The sequence below is a fragment of the Symphalangus syndactylus genome, chromosome 19, assembly GCF_028878055.3.
Source record: "Symphalangus syndactylus isolate Jambi chromosome 19, NHGRI_mSymSyn1-v2.1_pri, whole genome shotgun sequence".
NCBI classification, from domain to species: Eukaryota; Metazoa; Chordata; class Mammalia; order Primates; family Hylobatidae; genus Symphalangus; species Symphalangus syndactylus.
In genome coordinates this window covers 60,154,180-60,172,576 of record NC_072434.2, presented here as the reverse complement: position 1 = coordinate 60,172,576, position 18,397 = coordinate 60,154,180, and the positions used below count along the sequence as shown (strand labels likewise).

The following is an 18,397-nucleotide window of genomic DNA, read 5'->3' as shown; positions in this document are numbered from 1 at the left end:
TTATGTGAGATAATATAGGTAAACAGTTAGAATAATGCCTTGCACATAGTAAGTGCTAATTAAATTTTGGCTATTGTTAATGATATCCATGGCTCTTAAAATTTAAACAGGCGGGGTGCAGTGGCTCACGTCTGTAATCTCAGCACTTTGGGAGGCTGAGGCAGGTGGATCACCTGAGGTTGGGAGTTCGAGACCAGCCTGACCAATATGGAGAAACCCCATCTCTACTAAAAATACAAAATTAGCTGGGCATGGTGGCACATGCCTGCAATCCCAGCTACTCAGGAGGCCGAGGTAGGAGAATCACTTGAACCCAGGAGGCAGAGGAGTAGCCGAGATCACGCCATTGTACTCCAGCCTGAGCAACAAGAGCGAGACTCTGTTTCAAAAAAAAAAAAAAGAAGAAACCTGAACAATTTGCCATACATGTTTCTGTACTGACATCACATTAGTTTAAATGTAATGGGAGTTGAAAATCATATTGCTCAAAACATGTCAGGTTGGCAAAGGTATATGTTTTGATATCTTTGCCCCTCCTCAACCTTGTCTTGAAGGTCCAGTGCCAAAAACAACACTTAGTACATACACACATGCTTCTATAATAAAAGAAGCAGTTGATCTCACCTGCCTTAATGCTCCATTACCTATATCTTCCCTCACCTCCCCAACCCCACCCCAAGACACAACCACAGCATGAAATCAAGTTGCTATAGTCCAACCAGAGGAATAATTAATAACCTAATGCCTGAGACCAGATTAGACTAACTGCACCTGATATTGGCCCACTGTCAGACCACTCACTTCCTCCTCTGTCCTCACTCTCCATAATATGTAGCAGAATTTCTTCAACAACACTAGAACTGAAACGCTAACTACTCCAACTGTTTCCCCCCTCAGCACTGAAAGAAGGTAGGCTCCAAAAGAGCAGAGACTTCTAGGAAAAATGCCTGACCAAAAGATTCTGAAGACCTGAACTCCCATCCGAATGATGCTATCTAATCCTTAATGTTGTGGTATTGCTGCCCAATAGATACACTTATGAGGTTTCAAGGGATGATTAAATGGGAAAATAAATGTGAAAAAAAAATTGGGAAATTTATAAGAATCATATGAAGGAAGTGTAATTCTAATACATGATTATTGGCTTATTTACCTTCCTCCCTGTTTACACACTAATCTTGATCCTTGAAGTCATGGCATTGTAACAATTTCTTTTATCAAAATAAATTATGTTTAAAAAGAAAAAATAGTTTACTAAGAATGATGTTTTCCAGTTTCATCCATGTCCCTACAAAGGACATGAACTCATCATTTTTTATGGCTGCATAGTATTCCATGGTATATATGTGCCACATTTTCTTAATCTAGTCTATCGTTGTTGGACATTTGGGTTGGAAACTATCACAAGGACAAAAAACCAAACACTGCATGTTCTCACTCATAGGTGGGAATTGAACAATGAGAACACATGGACACAGGAAGGGGAACATCACACTCCGGGGACTATTGTGGGGTGTGGGGAGCGGGGAGGGACAGCATTAGGAGATACACCTAATGCTAAATGACGAGTTAATGGGTGCAGCACACCAACATGGCACATGGAGACATATGTAACAAACCTGCACATTGTGCACATGTACCCTAGAACTTCAAGTATAATAATAATAATAAAAAAAGAAAAAAGAAAAAATAATTATCAAAACCATTTGGTTATAAAGATGAACAGTACAAGAGTAAATAATAGGTAATTTCTGCATTGAAAAATATTGAATCAGCATAAAAAAGATTTTTACGAAGCAAAAATAATCAGCAGAGAAAATTAATAAAGCTAAAATGGACTGCCCATGAAGGGCATAAAGAAAAAAACTAGGTCATATTTTGATTTCTGCTTGTTTCCATCTCAAAGACAATGTAGCAAAAAGTGACCGGTATTCACCACCAGATTGCGCCTACCTGCCACGACCTTCAAGTTATCTTTAGAGTTCTGAATAAATCTGGGTAATACCGGATGGTGAGACCATTTTCAGATTCACACATAATTTCTTCCAGTGTTGTCCTGAAACTCTGGTCATGTTTTTTTTTTTTTTTTCCTGTCCTGTCCAACCAAGCATCTCACTCCAGGTGATAAGAATGCAACTACATGAATCAGAGGCTACAATCCAGTGAAGGGACAAGAGAGGAAAATAACAACCACAGAAAACAAATCTAACACTTTCTGAGCACCGAAACACTTTATGTGGATTATCTCTTTACCTCACAACCACCCTACTTGATAGATACTCTTTCCTCATTCCAGATAGATCATTTAAGGCTTAAAGAGGAAAACTAGTTGTTTAAGATGACACTTCTAATAAAGCACTCAACTGCAGTTCAAAATGCATTCTGCCTGCTCCCAAAGTTGAAGCTTTTACTACTACACCATGCTGCCTCCACCAAGATATCCAAGAGCTCTTCTTCAGAAACCGAGGAAAGTGGGGATTCTTCAAAGATTTTTAGTACCTCATAGGTCTATGTGGCCCAAAGAGAGAATGAAGTGAAAGTGATCTTACATGGGACCAGGGAAGGGGGCAGTTGGGACAATAATGTTAGCTGACACTTTCACTGCCAATACTAAAAAGGTCACCATCATCTAAAAATCATAGAGAATGCAGTATATAAGTGAACAGCATTTTCAAAACTTAAGTCAAATTTTTAGATGCAGAAATTTCTGAATGTGGTAGAAACTAAATAGGTGTCAGAGAACACTAGTTTTGATATCTTTCAATAAAACTTGAGTAAGAACGTGTATGCATATGCTGTAAACTGAGAGGACGATGAAGGGCAGAGATAGTATCTTGGGATCCATGGCAAGAGGAAATGAGAGAAAGGGTCTTCAAACAAAAAGCAGGATTAAAGCCAACAATAATTTTTCCCCTCAGTCCACTATTCCAACTCATTCAAACAATGCAAAACCAAATATGAAATAAGAAAGAACATGCTCAGATGATGACTCACAAATAATTTCCATTCCAATTTGAATTAAATCAGGTAAGAAAAGTAGGCTCTATAGGAAAACAAATGTGTATACAATTAAAACATTTTCAACAACCAGTCAAGTCACTCCTTGTGAGAAAATTCTAAAGTTTTCTTCTTCACTAAGATCCTGATTTGACCAATGAATTGTTTTATGCAAAAGAAATCTACAAAAAACAGAATACTGCCATCTCTAAAGAGCCTAACTGAAACTTATTGTGATTAATTTTTAAAACAAAATGTTTTTCTGTAAGGATGTTGTTCTGCTATTATAGAGTAAATTAGAACTAAGTTAGTTTTATTCAAAAACTCTTTTTCTGTATAGTAGTAAATTTCTCTTAGCTGGGAGTTAGAGAAGCAATAATTAATCACTTATCTGCAGATACTCTAAAAAGGTAGTCATCAAAGTTATACCTTGGCTAAAGAGGTAAGCTGCAACTTATTGACCTGAGGGGTACCCATCTCAAGAGGGTCACATCATGAATTCATCTTTTCTATCTTATGATGGCCACTGCCAAGATTAAAGCACATTTCTGCATATTTTGTTTTTCTCTCCTTTGCCACAGCAATGTTTCTCAGTTGACAATGATCATCCTAACCATGAGGACCTTCGGCGTGGTAACCCCAACCCCATGGATGTCCACTGACACTTCTAAGACAGGGCAAAGGGAAAGAAAGCAGAAAGACAACAGGAAAGAAATACAGAAGAACAGAAGCAGAAGAGGATGTGAGAACACTGGGAGAGAGAACTAAAAGAGGAAGAGAAGAAAAGGTGGCAGAAGCGAGAATATAGGCAGTAGAAGTGGAAATGAGACAAAGAAACTGGGGAAAAGAGCTATATGTTAAGGCAAACGAGGTGGGATAGGGCTCCCACCAGCACACCCGTAATACACTGGGCTACAAGTTGTCTCCTCCTGTCACTTTCTTTCCCATTTGGGGGAAAGGAGTAACAACTCTTCCCATGCCATTACCTGAATGAGTTCATCCAGCTCCGTCGAATTGACACAGGAATGTTGGGATATGAATGTTTGCTTCTGGATCACAATGGTGGTCCTCTGTGAAATCTCATGAGGCTGCTCCAATGCTTTGAACACGGTGGCTCCGATGATCAGATAGAGGACAACCACCAGGAATATCGTGGAGACCGTCTTCCATTTCATAACATTAATGGTCGTATCACTCTCCACCCGGGAAGCAAGCACTGTGGGTTTCGTGGAAAACGAGAGCCTCGGTTTGGAGTTCTGAGCGGCAGATTTAGGATCCAGCAAGTCAGGTGCCGCCACTGACAACAACAGAGAATGAGGGTTAGGTTGGAGGAGATGAGAAGGGAATTGGTCTGGCTTCTTCTTTAAGGGGTCAGAGAAGGTTGATTGAATTCCGCTCGCTCTCGTGGTGGAAGCTCTGGAACCCAAACCAGGAGTGCTGTCACTAGATCTCAGGACCACATATATGGGTTCAAGGAAAGGGGGCTGGATCTGTGCTCTCTGCTGCTATTGGAGTTCAAAATGAGAGGAAAAAAACTGGAATCGAAGAAGAAACTTCAAAAAAAAGAAAAGAATGCCTGAGGGCTTCTTAATCAATTTCTAAATTTACATCTGTCCATTGTGCCAGTTCACAAAGAGATACTGAACTCCTAAGAGTTGATGGTACTTAACCAGATATTTAAATATTCAGGAAGACAGCTCATGGTTATTCTGGTTCTCAGGAACTTTATATCACAAGCAAGCAATATAAAGAACATTCTCTATTTTCATTTTAAAATTTATTACAATAAATGAATTGCATTATAAGAGAATTTGTGGTCCAAACATTGTTGCTCAAAATAAATCATTCATCATTTTCTGGTAAAACACTGTGGTAAATAAACCACTCGATGGTCGAATTTTGTCTTTTTGCCTGTCCTCCAAAGTGAGCTCATGATGAAACATTCTCTGTATTTTGTTTTTCAATCTCTGACATGTTTTACAAATAAAAGTTACTGCTAATCATTGTGTCAATCCTAGACACAACCAAGAGAAGACAAGTACCTTCCTTTTCAAATGTGAACAAAATCAAGAAAAAAAAAAATGAAAACCGTGGCTCACACCTTAGACTCTCTACATGCTCTGTTCAAAGCTAATTGCTCCATTAGAGTGGATTTATATGGTTCTCTTACAAATTGCCATATACTCTGAGGTGACTATAAATCCATTTATTATTTATCACAGCTGTTCAAAAATATCATTAATGGATTTCTTTTTCAAAAATATAAGAGATACTAGACTTCTACTTGCTAAGGGGAAAATAAAACACCTACTACAGGACATTTTACGGAAAGACAACATTCAACTAAAAAAGGTTAATAGAATGGCTGAAAAAATAAGACTTTTAAAAACCATCAACTCAGACAGAATAATCAACTTAAAGTCCATAATTGTTACAGATTTCAGTAAACTTGCTATCATGTATATAATATAGATTATAAAATGATAATCTTATCTAAAACACACTTTCAGGTAAGTATATAAGAAATACCCATGGAATTGCACTCAAATACCCTACAGGCACCTGAAATTACTTCAGTATGAGAAGCTAATAAAAAATGCCAGTTTTCACATGGCTACCTACCCTGCCCTCTTACCTAACACTGTGAGTTAAATGTAGACTACCACAGTTTTAATTCATAAAATACATCTCTAATTCCCCATCAAAAAGAAGCTTTGCAAACAAAGCTATTTAAAACACTAGACCTAAGTAGTGTTGTAAAATGATGGCAGAAGGCAGGATCCTCAATCAGCAAAGCTCCGAATGGATCTGATTTGGAAGAGATGAAATTAGAGCTGTGATGAGGTTTCTGTACCCATGGATCCAAGTGGAGATTCCATGTACATATAGCTTATTACAGCAATTTCCTAAGGTTCAACCTACTACACAGAGGAATGCACATGTTTCTCTCCTGATACATTCACCTGTTCCAAATAAAGCCACAAGCTAGTAGACACCTTTAAAATATTTATAAAGACACCTTCACTCAAAATTAGCACTGGGCATGTGTTTAATGCTATAATTTAAAAAAACTGTTAAAATGGAAGTGCTGATAATAGCTAAAATCACTATAATCTGCAGACTCCCCACAACCTCCTATGCTGCTTAGTGAGTCTGAGTGAAAAACAAAAGTCATAATTTAAAATTTAGCCATCTTTGGAACAAAAACAACAAAAAAATCACGTAGAAGTTCCACAATTGTCTCCCTAAATGAAGACTTCCAGATCTCTGGGCTCTCCTATTTGTGATTTTTCTCATCAGTGGTTTACACTCTGCAGAACCAGAAAGCACTAAGACTGTTTACCTTGATGCCACCAAATGCCAATCTGAAATTCCATTAAGACATTGCCACATTGCCATTATATGCTTTTTGGGGAAAGGGGCAGGCATTTTTAAAAGATTGTGCGTGTGTGTGTGTGTGTGTGTGTGTGTGCATTAACCTAATACATTTCCAGAAGGAGTTTAATTCTTTTAAGCTGTTGCCTTATTTTTTAATTAGCAGAAATATATGTAATGTACATTTGGCAGACAGAATGGACAGAAACTGATGAAATACCAAAATAATATTTAAAAAAAATAAAAGCAGACTTTAACCTTTAATACAGGGAACCTCTTGGTTTCCACCTCCACGCCATTTGATGTATGATCAGGGAGAGAAGCTGCCCCTTCCACACACACTCAGCACCGTCACTACCCACTCCCCTCCCCCAGCTCATCACAGTCTTCTGTTAATCCCGGTCTTCTGTTCTCACCCAGATATGTCTTCACTCCAGCTGCGACTGACCACTGAATAGCAGGGGAAACAAGCTTTTTTCAGCACCACTGCCTGTCCCACCAGGCAATGGGCAACAAGTGTGACCAGGGTCACCATGAGTCCTGCCTGTCGGCTACTCCCAAGGGCTGACCCTCCTTCTCCAAGGGAAACTCCCCCAAGGTGTTCCAAACCCATACCTCAGGCAGATGCAAAAACCCCCGGGCACCGGCGGGAGAGGGGGGAGAAGCGGCGAGGAGAGGATCTGGCAAGGGTTTGCCTCCAAATCCAGATTATGACCCAACACTTTGGACGCGAAGCGAAGATGGGAAACGGCCGCTTGCTGAGAGGGGGCATTTGCAGTCCTCCCAGAAAAGGCTGGGGCAGGAGAGCGTGCGGCCAGAGGGGTGGGGGTACCGGAGGGGGGGTCTCACCTCCTGCTCTATAGCCGGGTCTCTCCCGCGAGGCGCTGGGAAGCATGAGGCATGCAGCATTCAAAATGTTTTTTGAAAAAGACGGACTTGAAGCTTTTTTTTACAAACACGCCATTGTACTCACTTCTTATTCAGAGACGGGCTGCGCGCTCCGAGCTGCACGGGCAGGCATTTTCCCCGGCTTTGTTTTACAAGGTGGGGAGAGCGGGGCTGGACGCGGGAGGGGGCGGGGGGGGAGCGTGAGAAGAAACGAAATCGCGGGAAGGAGGGGACACCGGCGGGCTGGGCAGAGGGCGAGGCGGAGGCCAAGTTGGGCTTGGGCGCCGCCGCCCCCGCGCGCGCCTGCTGCCGGGCCCGGGTCACCCGGAGAGCGCGGGCGACCCGGGTCCCGCGCCTGCCCGCCGCCGCCGCCGCCGCCGCCACGCGCTCAGCCCCGGGCTCCTCGCTGGCCCGGCCCCGGCACGGCGCGGCGCGGGGGCGGTGGGTGCAGCCCCAGCTGCCGTGCGCCCCGGCGTCTTTGTGCGCGAGCCTCGCTCAGCCCCTCTTCGCATGTCTTTGTGTGTCTCCCCCCGCAATGCCCTCCGTGCCCCGCGGGGGGTGTGTGGCACGGTCCGGGCGCCCGCAGCTCTGCAGCCCTCCGCAGCTCTGCAGCCCTCCGCTGCTCCCCCTTCCCGGCTCGCTCCTGTCGCCCCTCGCCGGCTCGTTTCCCTCCTTTCGGAACTCCCTCCTCTTCGCCTCCTCCCCCTCCTGTCTCACCGCCAGGGCTTGCTTCCCCGCACCTCCTCCTAGCCCTACCCTTGCCTGCGTCGCCCCTGCAAGATGCTCCCTTCTAAAGATCCTCTCTTCCCTCCTCCTGGGGGCACAACCCCTTGGCTCACCTGCTGGCTCTTCCCCTCTCAGCCCCTTCCACTAACCCCCATCCCCACCCCGCAAAATCCTCACTCTCGCTATCTGGCATCCACATCACACTGCGCTGCATCCTATCTCCTTCCCGACCAGCGTTCGGGGTGTGGGACCGGGTGTGGGACCAAGCTCTGGGACGCGAGTCCTTGGACCCTTGCACTTGGGCGTCCTCCTCGCCCTCGTGGCCCCCCAGACCTGTACAGGGAAGTGTCCCCATTGGCGCCTTGAGACCCCTGGAGTAGGGGAGGTAATGAAGACCCTGGCTTCTTCCAGTCTACACCTTCAGGAAGGGTTAAGGAGTCACCAGCTCGCCCTACTTCACCTCTGGCGGTGCTGGACTTGAGCAGGGCGCTATAATCAGCAGAACGTCCCGGACCGAAAAGGATGGGGAACACACCTGGAGCCAGGGCGAAGACATCTAGAGATGCAAAGGGAATGGAAGAAAACCCGGTTAGGTTCTCTCAGAGCAAGACCCCTTTGCTGGAGACATAGGTTTCTAAGCGCGGTGGGTGGGAGCAGCAGAGTGGGAGAACTCAGACTCCAGCCTGAACTCAGCGCTCCCCGACCTCCTCCCCATCAGGATCCGTATTTGGCAGGTACCAGACCCCGCCCAAACTCCAAGACCCCGGCGCAGGGACAGCCAAACTCGCAGCGACAGGGGGACGGAACGGAACCCACCAAGGAGGGGAAGAAAGCCAGGAGATCAGACGTTGCCGTCGTCGTAATAGGCGAATTCTCTCACAACACACGTGATGTAGGGGAACTTCGATCCGTTTCTAAACTCTCTTCCTTCCCACTTTCTCAGCGGGAATCCCCTGATGACCTCCACCCTCCCACCCCAACTGCTGTTTGCTAGAGTTTTTCTTCCATAACTGCTGCTCGGCCAGATTGGAGTATTTTCCCAGTTACAAGAACTTCTTAGTGAAAAATATAGACGTAATTATAGGAAAAAAAAACTTGTAAATCTTTTGCAAAACTGTTACTGTCAATGATAAAAATGCAATTTTTTTCTAGATTCCAGAATACACCTGGAAAGAGGCACCCAGCACCTCTTTCCCCTATTAAAAAAAAAAATCTTCCTATTATCCTTCCTGCTGGAATTCAAACACATTTTTCTCAACTTATGTGCTCAAAAGTAATACAATCAGATGTCCTTTCTAAAATGTGAATCTGATCCTCTCAACAATCCTTACAAAGTGTCTACGTCACCTATAATGTGCTTCCTGATCTGGCTAAATCTTTTTCACTCTGTCTTCCTGGGCAGTCACCTTCTCTCAGTGCACACCCCACACACACACCAACTTTACACGACTAAGGTATTTTATCAGTAAGCTTCTCTAGAGAAATGGAACATATGTACACACACACACACACACACACATACATTTGCGTGTACGTGTGTGGGGTAACAGATTTAAGGAATTGGCTCAGGATGATGGGGGCTGGCAGGTCCCTCTGAAATCTACAGGGCAGCTCTGGCAGGCTGGAAACTCAAGCAAGAGTCGATGCTTCAGTCTTAAGGCAGAATTTCTTCTTTTCCAGGAAATCTAATTTTTGGCTCACAATTGCTTGTGATATAGGCCCACCAGTATTACCTAGAGCAGTCTCGTTTTGAAGTTTACTGTAGATGCTGAACACATTTATGAAACACCTTCACGGCAACACTTAGATTTTAGATTCGTGTTTGATTAAATAACTGAACACTGTAGCCTAGTCAAGTTGACACATAAAACTAACCATCACAGGTGTTATCCTGCAAATCTCCATGCTGTCCAGAAATTTCCCTGGAATCCTGGCCAGTCAGGTGTTTTACTATTTGCTTCCCAGGTCAACTTGTCTTTCATCTATCTTTGTACTTGTCACATGATGTTTTGCTTCTTTAAACTAGATTGTATGCTCAATGAGGGCATAAACTATATCTCTCTCTTCACCGTAATATCTGCAGTCACTAGCATCTGCTGCTAAATACATGTTTGATAGACATCTGAGTGAAATTGTTATTCCTAGTAAATAGCTGACATTTTCTTATATTCACCTGGTCTCCCTCCAGGTATTCGGAACCAGGGTATATCCTACATACATGAGAAATGAGATGAATTCACTATATTCTGAACCATTTTCTACCCTGTCTCATAGGCTCTTTGTTCTCCAGATGAGATTTCCTCAAATTTTTTTGAATATTCTTTTCACTTTTCCCATTTTGTTCTGCAACTCGATGATTCTTTTTCATTCCCCTCTCTGAGTTTTCTGCAAATTTAACCACATCTCGCCCAGCACTGGTCCTCTGTCAAACTGGCTAATGCTTACTAGACTGGGAGATTAATAGTTTAAATATGCCTGTTTAATAGATTAAATATGTTTTGATATATGCTTGCATAGTGCTTCTGTTTTTCCAGACTCATGGAACTCAGGTCTCATCATGAATCCCAAATGCTGGATTGCCATCTTCCCTGCTTTTTGCTATCAATTCATACGTAGCAGTTGTCCTCCATATTCCCCTTTGTATTATTTTCATATTAGGCCTCACATTCATGTAGGGTGCTTGGGGGTTGGGGGAGAAGTGATGTAACTTACAGAGATGTTAAGATAAAAAGATAAAATTTCAGACTGTAACATTAACAGGAATCACCCCAACAAGCCAAGGCTCAGCCTCATAAATAATTTGAAAGAATCAAGAAACCACCCAGTCCTCCCATAGTCTGCCCCCATTAAAAGCCCTCTTGTTCCAAATGTAGACTTACTCATGCTGTTTGAAGTAAGAGGGAAAAAAATGTAGTATACTAGTTTGTATGTCATTGCAACTGGAGGAACGAGGAAATAGGATGGTTTATCCTGTTTAGCTTAATTCCTGCATCACTGAGTCTCTATGGTTTGGATTTGTGACTCTGCCCAAATCTCAAGTCAAACTGTAATCCTCAATGTTGGAGGATTGCCCTGGTGGGAGGTGATGGGGATCATGGGGCCAGACGTTCCCCTTGCTGTTCTGATAATGAGTTCTCACGAGATCCGGTTGTTTAAAAATATGTAAGCACTTTTAATATCTGCAGTAACTAGCATCTGTACTAAATATGTGTTTGATAAACATCTGAGTGAAATCATTCCTTCACTCTCTTCCTCCTGCTCCAGTCATATAAGATGTGCCTGGTTCCCCTTCACCTCCTGCCATGATTGTAAGTTTCCTGAGGTCTTTCCAACCATGCTGCCTGTACAGCCTGAAGAACTGTGAATCAGTTCAACCTCTTTTCTTCGTAAATTACCCAGTCTCAGCTAGTCCTTTGTAACAATGCAATAATGGACTAATTCACTCAATATATATAAGCCCCGTCGAAAGTATAATAGAAAGAAAAGATGGAATATATTTCTTCCATGCTGCAGGACTACTCAACACCTCTTAACTTTAATTTCATGAATAAGAAAACTGAAATATATAATTAAAAAATTTAGCTCTCCAGAATTCCATACTGCCCTTATTCTGGTGCTTTCAGATCTATTGTTCTACTCCAACTAGCAGCATGAAATCTACAGGACTTCACTTTTATGTTTATTTTGATTTTTGACCTTGGCCTATTCAAAATGTCATAGTGAAAATTAAAATTAAAAAATGAGCATGTCACTGCCTTTTCTTGTAGTTCCAATCATATCTAGGATTTTGGAGTCAAAGAGACGTCTGTGGGTATTCTGCCTCTACGATTTCTGAGCCATGTGAATTTGAAGAAGTCATTTTTTCTTTCTGAACGTCAGTTTTCTCATCTATAAAATGGAGATAATACACTGAACTCACAAAAGATTGTTGTAAGAATCAAAGTGAGATAGCATTTATGTGTTCAGTATGTCCATTCCCGATATGGTTTGGCTCTGTGTCCCCAACCAAATCTCACCTTGAATTGTAATCTCTATAATCCCCACATGTCAAGGGTGGGAACAGGTGGAGGTAAATGAATCATGGAGGCAGTTTCTCCCATGCTGTTCTCATGAGAGTGAGTTAGTTTCATGAGATCTGATGGTTTTATAAGCATCTGGCATTTCCCCTACTGGCACTCATTCTCTCTCCTACTGCCCTGGAAGAGGTGCCTTCTGCCATGACTGTAAGTTTTCTGAGGCCTCCCCAGCCATGCGGAACTATGAATTAATTAAACCTTTTTTTATATAAATTACCCAATCTCAGACATTTCTTCATAGCATTGTGAGAACAGACCAATTCAGTTCTAAAAAGAGTTTTATTATCTCCTGCGTTTGATCAACCCAAGGAACCAGGGGAGCTCCTGACCAAGCAAGAATACCAATGAATTCCAACTCTATAATACAATCTTGTCCAACCTGCAGCCTGCGGGCTGCACGTAGCCCAGGATGGCTTTGAATGTGGCCCCACACAAATTCATAAACTTTCTGAAAACATTATGAGGTTTTCTTATGATTTTTTTTAGCTCATCAGCTAACATTAGTGTTAGTGTATTTTATGTGAGGCCAAGACAATTCTTCTTCTTCCATTGTGGCCCAAGGAAGCCAAAAGGTTGGACACCCTTGCAATGAATCTTGCCATTTATTTAATCTTCTGAGTAACACAACTACATAGGTATGAGAAGATGAAAAATAAATCACATTCATCAGATATTTACTGAGTGCTTAAAATTCTGATAAGCCATAAGAAGAAGGCACAAGGTAAAGTGGGAGTATTTACTTCTAGAGGGTCAAGGAAGGCTGGTCTAAAGAAGCGATGTAAAAATTAGATTCTGAAGATGAGATGAGCAAGGGTGGAAAGGGAGAAGCATAATGGAAAGAAAGGCCTTCCCCAACAGAGAGAAGAGCTTGGAAGAAGACTGCAGTTGGAAGAAGCTGGGAGAATTTGGAAAGCTCAGAGAGTGAGGCTTGGTGGTGGACAGTAATCAAGCTGAAGAGGCAGGCAGAAACCAGGTCAGGTGGCATTTGGATTTTAATTAATGAGACCTGGATGAATTTTCATCCCAGAAGAAATCTCATCAAGTGCATTTTTAAAAAATTCCTCTGGTTGCTATGTGCAGAACAGGTTGAAGGTGAACAAAGAATGTAAGCATGTAGATAAGTGAATTTGGACATTATTGCTTTAACCCAGGTGAGGGCTTCATAGTGATATTGTTGGGAGTAGATTGGAGAGGTGCCAGTAGATCAACAGGGCTCTGCGTCGCATTGGATGTGGGGAGTGGGTGGTGACAGAGAGGGTAGGCATATTCCTAGAAGTTCCAGTTGACTAAAAACTCAGGGAGAGACAACGGTTTAGGCAGTACTTTGATGAAATGTCTTTCTGATGTCCTTCCCAAGGCACTTACCACCCCTTCTCATAGCTGTTGTGTTTTATATGAGACTCATCCCTGATTGTGAATGGAGTGTGTGTCTTGGGCCTCAACCAATACAGTCAGAATTTCTCAGCTTCTCAACTGGTTCAGGCATGGGCTTATGACACACTCAGAAATGCAACTTTTACTCTATACCACTGACTTTGAGCCTGAAAGCCTTGGAAGCTACTATGCTAAGAGGAGAGGAAAAGCCACCTGAGAGTGAAGCAATACAGAGCAAACAGAACCATGATGACCAAGTCCAGGTGACAACATTTGACCAATCCTCCATGTCAAACCACACCTTAAGCCACATACATATTCTTTTTGTTTAAGCCAGTTAGTGTTGAGATGTCTGACACTTGATATCAAGAGCCTTAATTGAAACATTGCAATGCAAGAAATAGGAGAAAATGACAATTCAGCTCTGTGGGGGGTCCCTAAGTTGACCCCCCAATGATTCCTACCTCATAGTATCAGGCCCTTGTGTTTCCCCCCTCCCCTCGAGTGTGGCTGGATTTACTGACTCCCTTCTGATTAATAGAATATGGCACAAGTGATGGAATATCCCTTTCAGTATTAGGTTACAAACAGTCTGGGGTTTCTCCTTTGTGCTCTCTCTAGCTCTCTCTGGATTCTCTTTCTGTGGTAAAAGCCAGTTTCACCATCATAAATCAACCCTCAAGAGAGGTTCATGTGAGTAAGCCTGCAGGTGGAGCTCCTGAGGCCTTCCAACAGCCGTGTAAGTGAGCTTGAAAGCAGATCCTTCTCCAGTCAAGCCTGGAGAGGACAGTAACCTCAGGCAACACCTTAATTTCAGCCATTTGAGAGACCCTGAGCCAAAACCACACAAGTAAGATGCTCCTGCATTCTTGAGCCTCAAAAACTGTGAAATCATAAATGAGTCTTGTTTTTGCTGCTAAGTTTTGGGCTAGTTTCCTATGCACCAATAGATAACTAATATAACCTCTAAGAGTCTAATTCCAAGCCAGACTATAAAGTTGCAGACCTGATACACAAATTATTTTAAGAAGGCAATTTTTCAAAGGCCAAAATTTATTCATTTTGAAGGATTCATATTCCTAAAATTAGAATGTGTTAATGAGAAGGGAGTTGGACATCACTGGAAGAATGGAAAAGGGAGGAAAGAGGTAAATGTTAGCAATGTCCGTACAAGCATTGTCTACAATTGTAGATCTCAAACTTGAATGTACATTAGAATCACCTCCAGGGATCGTTAGAGCACAGATTATGGGGCCCACCCCCAAAGTACCTGATGCGTCATGTCTGGGGTGGGCCATAAATAATAAGTTCCCCGGTTATTCTGCTGATGCTGCTAGGGCAGGGACCACACTTTGAGAACCACTGGATGAGAGGCAGGATTCTAGTTCATTCTGCCCTGATAGCTTGGTGGTGAGAAACTGGCAGTTATGAGAAACTGGGCAGTGCTGAGAACCTGGGCTACATGGCAACTCAGGTCCTCTACCAACATGGCTGGCTAGAAATTTGTGGCAGACACTGGCACATAGCAATATCCACTTTCAAGCTTAAAAGTATGAAGTTCAAAAGTTCTTTTGATTTGCAACAGCACTACAAATTTTTTGCCATTTATGCCAATAAATATATGTATTCATTCAGTAAACCAGTATTTATCAAGCACCTACTATGTAGCAGAAAGAGATTTTCCAGTATTTGGGGATATAGTGGTCAAAAAGATGCAACAAATCCTCGTCATCATGGAGTAAACATACTAAGGAAAGAATGACACTAGTGAAACTGTGTCCATATCTATTCAGTAAAACACCATTGAGTTCCTGAGTGGGTTTCAAATTAAAGTGCCTCACCCTGAAATTTTTTTTTTAATGTTACTTTACCATAAAACTTTACAAAATTCATTAAGATTGGCTGGTTCATTTCATAAAAACAAAAATTCCTAAAATATATGACCTTCAACAATATCTTTTTAACAGCTTTGCATATTTGCTTACATTAAAACAAACATATACATCCAAATATATGAAGAAAGGTAAGTTTTTAAATGTAAACAACGGTCTTTGCTTTCTAATAATAGTTCTTAGTCTGATATGATTTCTTTTTAGTTTTGAAAATTCATGCAGGTCAAAACACCCATGTTTTGCATATAAAGATTAGTGCTTTAATCAGTATACATATAGCATATGTTAATTATTTAAAATAGATAACATTCATATTTAACTTTGCCCAACAGAGAATAAGATATTGAATAAGGGCATTGTAATAAAAAGAAATCTTTATTTAATGATACTCTGTTATAACAGAATAAATTCAGAAAACATTAGAATTTACTCCATTTTCGGGAGGAAATTCTGCTGTGGGATTTCTTTTTCCCTTTCAAAGCTGAGTGACATAATAAACTCTCACTAGGAAATGAACACAGCATATTTAGACTTTAACATTTCTTACCTCTGGCATCACAGGTAAATCCTCCACTGACAATCCTCCACCAACAATGAATTTGTCAGATAATTTTTTAAGTGTGCCAGTACTAGGCAAAGCAATTATATCAAATGTGATGCTTTTTAAAAGAATCAGCCATAAATCCAGAATGAACCACAGCATTCTCAGTGTTTCTTGATGGCTTTCATTATCTAATGAATTTCTAGCACATCCAGTACTTTATTTAAAACTTATATTTGTTGTGAACATTTGTCAGTCCAGCATTTTGCCTTCACCTGAGATCACAAATTCTGTTGCCACTGAATGTGGCTTTATGAAGAGCAAATCAATACAATTTCCCTTCTAAAATGAATTCACAAGACATAAATGGAATAAAAAAGCAAAAAGAGGATGTGAGTATTTGGAATCTCCTAAAGACATTTTTAAATGTGTTCATTAACCAAAGATATTGACTTCGCCCTATATATATAGAATCTAATTTTCCCTTTTACCTTTTTGCATCATGATTAAATGAGCCATATGAGGCTTGCTTAAGGCCACTTGTTAAGTTTATGGAAGGATTGAGATTAAAAATCCATGCATCACCCTGGGGCATTTTGTTCTAGAAGAAAACCCTTAAACATAGAAGAAAGTGTCTTTTGTGGAATTTCAAAATCTGTTAAGATGGTTGTGTGATCTCCCCAAATTGTACAAAGTGATCAAGGCAAGACTGCCACCACCATTACCTCAGTCACCTCTCCTCAGGCCTCTACTCCACCGATCTCCAGTCCCTTTTCCACACTGAGTCATGTGGAACTTTTACAAACAAAATCTGGCTTGAAGTGTTGAAGTTCTCATTAAAATCCCATACTAGCTTCCCATTGCCTTCAGGATAGAGACTACATCACTAAGGGCATCCCAGGGCCATAAACATCCCTGCCCTGTCAAAAATAATAACAAGAACAGGAATCATAATATTAAGTAACATCTATAAACGGCTTACCACGTCCAGCCGTTTCACTCAGTGTCTCATCTAATCCTAATAAGACCCATGTGAGGTAGACACTGCTGTTATCCTCAGAGAAGTTAAGTAACTTCCCCAAAATAGCACAGCAAGTAAGTCAATACACCTTGCTATACAGGGCCCACACCTGCAGGCTCCATGATTTTCTCTCTGTGATTTAGTCACTGGCCAGATTCCAGTTTCTTGAATATATCTTACTCTTCCTTCTTCCCTTAGAGCCTCCACACATACAAGTCCTTCCAGCCTAGGCTGTACCTGTCTCCCTCATTACCAGAAAATCAGTTCTATTTATCCTTCGGACCTCAATAAAAACACATCTTCCTCAGAAAAGCTCCCCTAACCTCCAAACAAGATCAACCAATGCATCCCAATATATACACTCACAGCACTCTGCACCCTCCATTTATTACCCCTTTGCAAGAATTATTAGTGCTTGTTCCAACGGTTATTTAGTAACTTTCTGTGTTTCCTAGGGCTGCTATAACAAAGTGCCAAAACTCATGTAGCTAAAGTAACAGAAACGTGGTCTGCGGGGTAGAAGTCAGGAATTCAGGTGTCTGCAATTCCTTGCTCTCTGTGGCAGCTCTAAGGAAGAATCCTTCCTTGCTTCTTTTGGGTTCTGGGGCTTACCAGCAATCCTTGGCGTTCCTTGGCTAGTAGACGCAGCACTCCAGTCTCAGGGCCACCTTCTCTCTGTGTGTCTTCACATCCTTTTCCCTTCGTGTGTATCTGTCTCTGTGTCCAGATTTCCCCCATTTTTTTTTTTTTTTTTTTTTTTTCTTGAGACAGAGTCTCGCTCTTTCACCCAGGCTGGAATGCATTGGCGCGATCTCGGCTCACTGCAGGCTCCGCCCCCCGGGGTTCACGCCATTCTCCTGCCTCAGCCTCCCGCGTAGCTGGGACTACAGGCGCCCGCCACCTCGCCTGGCTAATTTTTTTTTTTTTTTTTTTTTGAGACAGAGTCTCGCTCTGTCGCCCAGGCTGGAGTGCATTGGCGCGATCTCGGCTCACTGCAAGCTCCGCCTCCCGGGTTCCCGCCATTCTCCTGCCTCAGCCTCTCCGAGTAGCTGGGACTACAGGCGCCCGCCACGACGCGCGGCTAATTTTTTTTTTTGTATTTTTAGTAGAGACGGGGTTTCACCATGGTCTCGATCTCCTGACCTCGTGATCCACCCGCCTCGGCTTCCCAAAGTGCTGGGATTACAGGCGTGAGCCACTGCGCCCGGCCCAATTTCCCCCTTTTTAAAGGACACCAGTCATATTGGATTAAGGTCTATCTTAATGACCTCATTTTAACTTCATTACCTCTGTAAAGACCTTATTTCATAATAAGGCCACATTCTACGGTACTGGGGTTAGGACTTCAGCATATCTTTTCTATTTATTGTAGTGGGGGGACAAAACTCAGCCCATAACATTGCCTATAAGACCAAAACAAATTCCAAGAGGCAAGGGACCTTGTCATCTTGTTCCTCAGCACAATATTTTACACGTAGTATGCATAAAAATCATTATTTATTAAAAG

General features: G+C 42.2%; 1 protein-coding gene across 3 annotated transcripts in view; it reads right to left on the bottom strand.

The window, feature by feature from the left end:
• KCNK2 (potassium two pore domain channel subfamily K member 2) overlaps window positions 1-7,572 on the bottom strand; it is a 154,934-nt gene extending 147,362 nt beyond the window's left edge. For 2 of the 3 annotated variants that reach the window (XM_055234598.2, XM_063613916.1), the window contains exons 1-2: window positions 7,222-7,281; window positions 3,984-4,294 (exon numbers count right to left, since the gene is read on the bottom strand). In XM_055234598.2, coding sequence (XP_055090573.1) covers window positions 3,984-4,294; window positions 7,222-7,267 — 357 coding nt within the window. In that variant the 5' untranslated portion in view covers window positions 7,268-7,281. Of the gene's footprint in view, window positions 1-3,983; window positions 4,295-7,221; window positions 7,282-7,345 lie in introns of those variants that run through there. The other variant, XM_063613917.1, reaches the window with a different exon arrangement.
• Between the last annotated feature and the right edge of the window lie 10,825 nt (window positions 7,573-18,397).